The following is an 8318-nucleotide window of genomic DNA, read 5'->3' on the forward strand; positions in this document are numbered from 1 at the left end:
CATGGGTGTGGGCTGTATTGCTCTCTCTGCAGGCCCCTACCTCCAGGACCTAGCTTGCTTTCTTAGTTTGCTTTGGCACTTTGCAGTCCTTTTCTGTGGAGTGTCATACCTGTTCTTGCACTCAAGAAGTGCGGGCTGCGACATATGGAGAGCACTGGGTCATTCCAGGAGATTAGCTGGAACAGGAATGGAAGTATGTGAGCCTGAGCCACATTCGTACTCTGCATTGACCAAGAGAACCAAACGTACATGCTTGAAGAGTCTTGCCTTCCAGTGCAAAATCAAGCAGGCTGTGCATGCACGATCACTGAGCTACCTTGGGAGGGGACATCTTAGAACTCAAAAGGGCTTGGCTCTTGGATCACTCCTGAATTCTGCAAAGATGGTAGCTTCTGGTATAACAAAGGAGGCTCTTGGCTTCTGGAACCCCCCCAAAAAACCAAGCTTTATTTCACCGGTCGTAAGCAAAACAACTGCTGGCCAATTCCAGATTTTCTGCCCTGCACTATTGACTCTGTGGAGCTCCATTTGCCCATGGCTCCAGGCTTGATTTGGAAATAGTATTCTGATGCTCCCCTTGGCAGTACTCTGCTTTATAGACCCCACAGGGTCTCGGTCTAGGTCTCAAAGTTAATGTCCCCCCACCTAGCTGGAGAATATTGCCCTGAGAGGCACGTTGATCTGGATACCATCAGGTGTGCTCCATGGGACTGGTGGCTGCTTTGCTGAGGGCTCCTGCCCCCAGCTTCACTGTGGTGGGCCTTCTCTGCCAGGTAGCAGGCTGGTGGCTTCTGGCATGATGTATTTCACTGAAATGAGCTGTCCCATCATCTCTCTGCCTACAAATTCCCCATCTCTGAGCCTAGGGAGAATGTAGCAGAGACTCAAATAGAACCAAGAGTCAAGAAGACCACAAGGTGGGTGGGTTGTCCCTGTGGCCACATCTGTGATCATTACCTGAAGAGGCAGGACAACAAACGAACACGGGAAGGAGAGCTAGAGGAGACTTGGGCTGGAAAAGGGGTTGGGACAAGAAAAGTTTGAACCCAGGTCAGAAAGCAGAAAAACTTCCGAGGGCACAACAGCAGCAGTGGGAATATACCCATACCTGGGCTCTTTCCTGTCTAGGAGGTTTTCCTGCCTCCCTACACCCCAGGGGAGGACAGGAAGGATGGAGGACAGGAAGAGCTGACCAGGGAAGTAGATGTAGGAGCCCGGCTGCAGTCCAGGTGAAGGGCTACCACTGAAGATGGGGAAAGGCGACAGCCGGCCGTGCTATCTTTACACAGACCTCCCTGTGGCAGTGCCTGCTACGTGCCCAGCCTACTACAGAAAAGCTTCTCAGCAAGGGTCCCTCAGCTGGGACACAAGAAGTCCGGCTTTTCCTGTTCTGCTCGCCCAGCAAGGATAAGCACAGCTCCTGCGGTGGCTTGGGTGGCGGCGGCAGCTCGAGCCCGCGTGTGCGCCCGCTGGTGCTGGGAGAGCGAGCGGCTGTGGCTGAAACACTTGCCGCACTCGGCGCACTGCGCTGGCCGCTCGCCCAGGTGGGTCTTCCGGTGCAGCGCCAACTTGGAGGCCACACTGAAGGTCTTGCCACACTCGGGGCACTTGTGGGGCTTGTGGCCGGTGTGGTTGCGCCGGTGCACGTTGAGGTTGGAGACGCATGTGAAGCGTTTGCCACACAGCTCACAGTGATAGGGCTTCTCGCCGGTGTGCGTGCGCCGGTGCTTGGTGAGGTCAGAGCGGTCGCTGAAGCGGCGGCCGCACTCGGCGCACGGGAAGGGCCTCTCACCGGTGTGGATACGCTGGTGCACCACCAGGTCCGAGCGCTGCCCGAAGCCTTTGCCGCACGTGGCGCATGCGTGCGGCCGCTCTCCCTGATGGCTGCGCCTGTGGCGCAACAGAGTGGAACTTTCGCTGAAGCAGCGCCCGCAGTCCCTGCACGCGTAAGGCTTCTCCCCCGTGTGCGTTCGCTGGTGGCGCACCAGCGTGGCGCTCTCCAAGAAGCCCTTCCCACACTCCGGGCACTTGAAGGGCTTCTCACCCGAGTGCGTCTGCAGGTGTCGTGTTAGCGTGGAGCTCTTGCCGAAGCTCTTCCCGCACACGCTGCACTGGTGCGCACCCGGCGCGTGCGGCTCAGGAGCCGGACGCTGGCTCGCGTGGACGCGAGCGTGGCTCTGCAGCCCTGCAGAGCTGCGGAAGGCCCGTGGGCACTGTGCGCAGCGGTGGAGCGGGTCGAGAGGCGTGATGGGTGTCCCCCACGGGTGTGCCCGCGCCTGGTGGAAGCGGAGCGCACTCTGACGGAAGGTGCGCGCGCACAGGAGGCAGCGGCAGGGCCGCTCGGGGGGGTGCCGGTGGCGCCGGTGCAGCCACAGAGCTGAGAGGTGTGGAAAGCTGCGGCCGCATGCGCGGCAGGGGCAGGAGCGGCCGCGCTGTCTGTGTGTGCTCTGGTGCAGGTCCAGGCGGCCACTATGACGGAAGCTCTGGCCGCACTCATTGCAGATGTAGAGCGTCTGGCCAGCATGCGTGCGTCGGTGCGCGCGGAGGTCGGCGGCCACTGCGTAGCTCTCCCCGCAGTCGAGGCAGCGGTAGCGGCTGTCACCGCCATGGGCACGCTCGTGGCGCAGCAGCACCGAACTGTAGCTGAAGCTCTTGCCACACTCACTGCACACGTAAGGCCTTCCTGTTGCCGCCGCGGCCACCACCGCCGCCTCTGATGCAGTGAACATGGTGAGGGCTAGGCTGGGGTGCCCTCGGGACGCAGGCTGGGGGCCATGCTGGCAGGGACGTGTGCCACTCCCACGCCGGGGTCCACCGCCTCAAACTGCCTGTTATTTTCAGTTTCCTGAAGGCCTACAAAGGGAGTAGCACAGGGAAGAAGGGGAGGCCTGGAAAACTGGCTTGCAGATGCCAGGTTCCTTCTTTTGTGGGCAGGCTCTGCAGCTTTTTCTAGGGTGGGCTGCAGCCAGGTTCACCCTTCACCCTTCATCCTATAGGAAGAGTCACTGTAAGCCACAGTAACAGCTGCAACAGCTACACCTCGGGGAATGGAGAGGCAGGCACAGGGCCCCTATTTGTTGTGATTTCCTCAGCTAGGCCATCTCCTGGATTCCACTCTCCAAGAGGAAGCAAAGCCATAGGACTCCTAGAAGTATTGGGGGGCGGTCCTCATGGCATCAGGAAGGGCAGGAGGGATTCAGAGAGGGAGTTTGCTTCCAAAACTCTGCTTGGCAGGGAATGAGGAGTACCCAGCAGCCCGTTTTCTGTTCTTAGATCAGAGGCCTCGGCCTGGACATGCACTAGAAAACACCAAGGAGGGACAGGCAATGAGAGGGCCCCTGGGCCTCAACTACATCAACACCTTCCTCTGAGACCCTGATTTCTAAAGTCACCAATGTGAACCCAGCCAAATCTGGGTTGGAAGGACAAGGAGGGCAATGAGATGAAGCATAAACCTGTAGAGAAACAGCAGTTTGGGCAAAAGTCTCAGAAAGGGCTTGCGCCTGGGCAAGGGATGGTAATCCAAGAAATGGCAAAGTATTGCCCTGGCTTTGGGCAGTAGCTGATAATCACTCCACACCAAAGTTCCAAAGGTCTCCAGCCTCAAATTTCCCTGGCCTAGCCTTGAGAAAGCAACTCGGGACCCAGGAAAAGGCCAAAAAGGAACATGAATAATCCACAAAGAATAATACTGAAAGTTAATGGCATTAGCCTAGAAGTGCTTTTCACATTTTCAGGAAAACTGTGGAGAAGGAAGATGCATTCCTTCCTAATTCTCAGGTCATCCACATTGTTTGCAAACATTCTGCAAACCTTTCTCATTGCCCTAGCTCCAGGGATCTGAGAATCCAGAGTAGCAGAGCAACCCCTTTATGGGGATGGGATCTGATCTGCTATCCTCTTTATCTCAAATGTTATCCATGAGTCCTTTTGACAAGTTGGTCCAGGTGGCTGTCTGGGAGCAGGATCAGCCTTTCTGTACAGAAACTCCTGTGGGCGTCATGACTGACTACTCTCCTCAAGGCTCATGGTTTGGTCCCAGCTAAATTCAGTGGAGATTAGGTATAGTTGCTATGAGTTATAGGCTGTGTCATTCAATAGGTCAGGGAGAGGAAGCAAACAAAATGATCGGCAGTCATTTTCTTATTGGCAGATGGAAACATCATAAATACCCAGAGCTCTGGTTAAAACACCCCAAAAATGAGATCCACTGAAAAAAAGCCTTGAAAGCCACAAACCTTCAGGGGTGGGCTCTGGAGCTTCTGCTCCCCTTCACATTGGGCAGGAGTGGCCAAGATATGATGCTCTCTTCTCATTCCTTTGGAGCAGAATGTTCTGTACCCTGCAGGGATGAAGTAAGAGGGACAACATGAATTTACATTGAGCAAAGGGGACAGAAGCAGGGAAAGAAAGAAGAGGGGAGTACTTTTTGGAGGAGAGTATTGTTTAAATGGACATTTTCAAATATAAAAAACTGAAGAATAATATGAATCCCTCACCTTTAGCATCTATCTATCTACATTTTGCTATTCCGTTTCCTCTATTGCACTCCTCTCCCACACATTTTTTTTTTTCTTCTTTTTTTGGCCTTTGGTATTTTAAATCCCAGACATCTTATTCACAGAGAATGAGTTTAAGCAAAAGCTGAAAGCAGGGACAGGAGTCCCTCTGCAGACCTGAAAGCAGTCTTCAGAGACAATGTCTCAGTTCTTCCAGAGGGAACTTTCAGCCCAGATACTTGGGCTGTCTATTCGGGGTTGTCAGTTCAAAAGAATGTCTGCCCTCATGTGAATAAAACTTTCCCTCAGGACTCAGTGTTTGATCCAAATGCCAAAGACAGTAATGCACCATGCTGGTGAGGGTTCCACCTCACTTGAGGGATACCAGGGACCGTGGCACCTCTCAGGCCAAGTTTCTGGGAACCCACCCTCTGCCTCCCAGGGCACAGGCCCAAGGAAGGTATGACAAATGCACAAACACAAACATGCATACATAAATGGCATATAAACAAAGATATAATTTCCCCCATTATAGATGCGGTGAGACAGACCCTGAGGGCAGGTTTGGTAACTGAGTGCCAGAGTACACCCCTGAAGTCTTTCTTCTGTACCTCACCCCATGCTGGAGTTTGCCCTGGAAGCAAAGGGGTCTATGCTTGGGAGGAAATTTGAAAGAAAAAAAATATTATTGTACAAAAAAGGAGAATGATTTCTAGACTTTCCTAACCAGTTTCCCAAATGAGTTTCTTTCTTTCTTTTTTTTTTTTTTCTGACAGAGTTTTCAAGTTGTTATACTACCAAATTCATTTTAAGTAAAAAAGTAAGTACAGGAGGGCTTGGAAAGAGGGAAGGAGGTAATAATGTGTGAGTTGGTGAAAAGTCCTAGTCATTCAATACTTAAAATATTTTAGTACTTATCAAGCATTTATATTAAATAGTTATAAGTACAAATATTTACAAATATTATATATGTAACTGAAAACAGGTACTAAGTAAGATAAGCTAATGAAAAAGTTAACATTCAAAATTGATTAAAAATAAAGTTTCATATATCACTTTATTTTTGTTTCTTAATAGATATTGCAGGTATTTCATTCCACATCTAACCATATCTGATATATTACAGATCAAGAGTGTGGTAATTAACCAGCATTTAGTACATTAACTAACAATCTACTATGACAGCAGCTTAGTTCTTTTTCTTCTGAGTTGTGTCCTTCAGTTAGTACAAAGATTTTCTTTCCTGGCTATCTGTTCTGCCAGGCCAATACTTCTGGGGCAGAATGAAGAGACAAGTGATCATCTTGCAATTCCTCCATCTTGAAGCCACAGCTGGGTAAAGCTGGTGCAGGAGTGGGGCTGAGGGCTGTCCCCAGATGTGCTGCGCACTACGGTAGCCATGAGCCATATGGGACTGAGTGCTGGAAATGTGGCTGGCTGGTCCAAATTGAGATAGGCTGTAAGGGTCAAATACACTCCTAATTTCAAAGATTTAGTATGAAAAAAAAATGCAAAATATCTCAATAATGTTTAATGTTGATTATATATTGAAATAATAATATTTTGGATATATTGGGCTAAAGGAAATGTATTATTTAAATTAATTGCCTACTTTGGGGCCTTCCCATTTATAGTTCCAGCTGTAAAGTCCCTTCACCTCTTTATTCAGGTCTCTGCTCCAATAACTCCTCCTCAGAGAAGCTCTGCTTAGCACCTTCACACCCCACAGCCCCGTCCCTTACTTGGCTTTATTCTGAATGATCAATGAAAGTAACAGGGAATAGTAGTCCCATCCATTCCAGGAAGGCTTGAGCCCCTTTTCTAGGTAAGGATGGAGTGTGGAATCTAGAGCACCAAAATAGCCACTCTTGACCTAATAGAAACAAGGTCCAGTACTTCAAAAGAAGTTGCCCATTTCAGTTTCAGATCCAGTCTGGCATGTTTAAGGAACTGCTAGAAATAGGAATGACAGCTGCTTTCCATCCCAAGTGCCCAAGCCTGATCATGATCCAAGTACGCTGTTTTGGATGTTTTGCCTTCACACAGATTTTCCTGTGAACTGGAAACCATGGAGAAGATCGGGATGTTGGCAGGGAGAGAACACACGTAGTAGGATAGTCTAGTCTTTACTTCCTCTGACACATGGGCAAAACTGCAACCCAAAGGGGGACAGAGCATCCCAGAACCGGGACGTAGGAAGGGATGATACATGGTGTTTTGCAACTTCCCTGGGCCTAGCAAGAAGTTGGGCATCCAGAGGGCATCCAGTGCTTTTTAAACATGATGTGTTAATCTGGAATACAATTCTTCCCAACGGCAGGGTACTGGAGGAGGATGCCTCTCACCAGTCAGCTTATTCTACATAGTCCTATCTACTGCATATGCTGCAAATGCTCTGCTTTGGTTTACTGAAATGGAACTGTAACATGCGTATGGGAACCGCAGAGGCAAGTGTCCAAATTCTGCTTCTTCCATTATTAGCTGTGTAACCTTGGACAGGGGACGACAGATGTCGGACACTCCTGTCTGGGAGAACTCAGTAAAGGAAGCTATCATAACATTTCATATGAAAAGACGGTTGAGATATGTGTAAGTCTGAGAACTGTGGTGGCTGCGTTTTTAGGTCTTACCCACTTCAGGACAGCCCCTCTGAAGAGGGATCCCGAGCACGGAGGCTGACTCCTACCTCTACTTCAAGGATTCTGAACGTTCTGCAAGTTTTGTAAGTCCTTCCCCGACCCCCAAAGAACCCTGCTTCACGTGGCTAGAACAGCGTGGGCATTCTGTACTGTAGCACCACGACACACCCGGGAGCTTTCAGAGGAAATCAGGAAGCCGGGTTACTTAGTTTAAGGCTTGTTACCTGGTACTGACCGGGAAAGGGCCCGCAAGTATCCACCGGAAGAGGAACGCCACACCTAAGTAGGTCGCAGGGCAGCCAATCCGGGCGCCTCAGTCACCTTTCATCACGAGTCGCTACGCGGATTCTCCAAGGGCGAAACTTCCCACCCACTGTCCCACCCCAGCTCCTCGCCCTTGGCGCCCGCCCATCGAAAACCTAGCGAGGAGTCCGGGATGATTAACGCCGACGGGGTCTGGTGGGCGAAGTCCGTCTTAGCCCTGCGATGTCTGCGTCGTGTGGCCGCCCGCCCCAGAGGTCACCAGGGGAAGGCGGGGGAGGACAGGCTGAGGGCAAGGCCTGGGAGGAGCTGGCCGCCGGCGTTTGGGAGCCGGAACTGGCCAATCGCTCGTCCCGCCCCGCCTCAGCGTCACTCGTTGCCTAGCGGCGCTTGCCTCTGCCGCAGACGCTGGTCGCCGGGAGCCGAGGGGAGAAGACGGGCGGTAGCTGGAGATCGCTTCCCCGCGCCAACCCTGCCCTCCCAGCCCCAGTCCCCTCACCGGTCGCCGACAGGCTCCTTGTATATCGCGCAGTTCCCACTCAGTGGCTCGCTGACCCCCGCCTCCCGGACTTCGGGACTAGGGCTTTGAAGGGAGGAAGGGGCTGGAGGAGCGCGCGGCCGCCGAGTGGGGAGCTGGGAGGCTCCTCAGGATAGGGAGTCACGTTCTGGCCCCCTTTCCCCGGCTGGCCAGTGGTGGGCCTTAGGAGGGCCGCGTCACCGGTTGCTGGGATGACTAGGAGCCCTAAACTCTCCCCGGACTGCTCAGCGTCTCCAGCCCCCGCCGAGACGCCACAAGGGGGCAGGGATACCACCGGGAGCCAAGTCCCGCCTCCCTCCCTGACAAGGCTCCGCCCTCTTCCCAGGGTTAACCAGTCTCTGACATATCTCCGGGCATGATTCCGCCCAATCCGAGGAAAGG

At 52.3% G+C, this 8318-nt stretch overlaps 1 protein-coding gene across 4 annotated transcripts; it reads right to left on the reverse strand.

Moving 5' to 3' along the window:
• Positions 1 to 48: 48 nt before the first annotated feature.
• Positions 49 to 8020, reverse strand: ZNF672 (zinc finger protein 672). 4 transcript variants are annotated; one of them, XM_045999533.1, is made up of 3 exons: positions 7374 to 7505; positions 4239 to 4342; positions 49 to 2853 (listed from the first exon to the last, which is right to left on the reverse strand). In XM_045999533.1, the coding sequence occupies exon 3, from the start codon at positions 2727 to 2729 to the stop codon at positions 1356 to 1358; it is 1374 nt and encodes a 457-aa protein (XP_045855489.1). In that variant the 5' UTR covers positions 2730 to 2853; positions 4239 to 4342; positions 7374 to 7505; the 3' UTR covers positions 49 to 1355. The 4 variants fall into 4 exon arrangements, with proteins under 4 accessions (XP_045855489.1, XP_045855487.1, XP_045855488.1 ...); XM_045999531.1 differs by having other exon boundaries at positions 7363 to 7498; XM_045999532.1 differs by having other exon boundaries at positions 49 to 3299; positions 7363 to 7498.
• Between the last annotated feature and the right edge of the window lie 298 nt (positions 8021 to 8318).

This window comes from Meles meles, chromosome 3, assembly GCF_922984935.1.
Source record: "Meles meles chromosome 3, mMelMel3.1 paternal haplotype, whole genome shotgun sequence".
Classification (NCBI taxonomy): Eukaryota; Metazoa; Chordata; class Mammalia; order Carnivora; family Mustelidae; genus Meles; species Meles meles.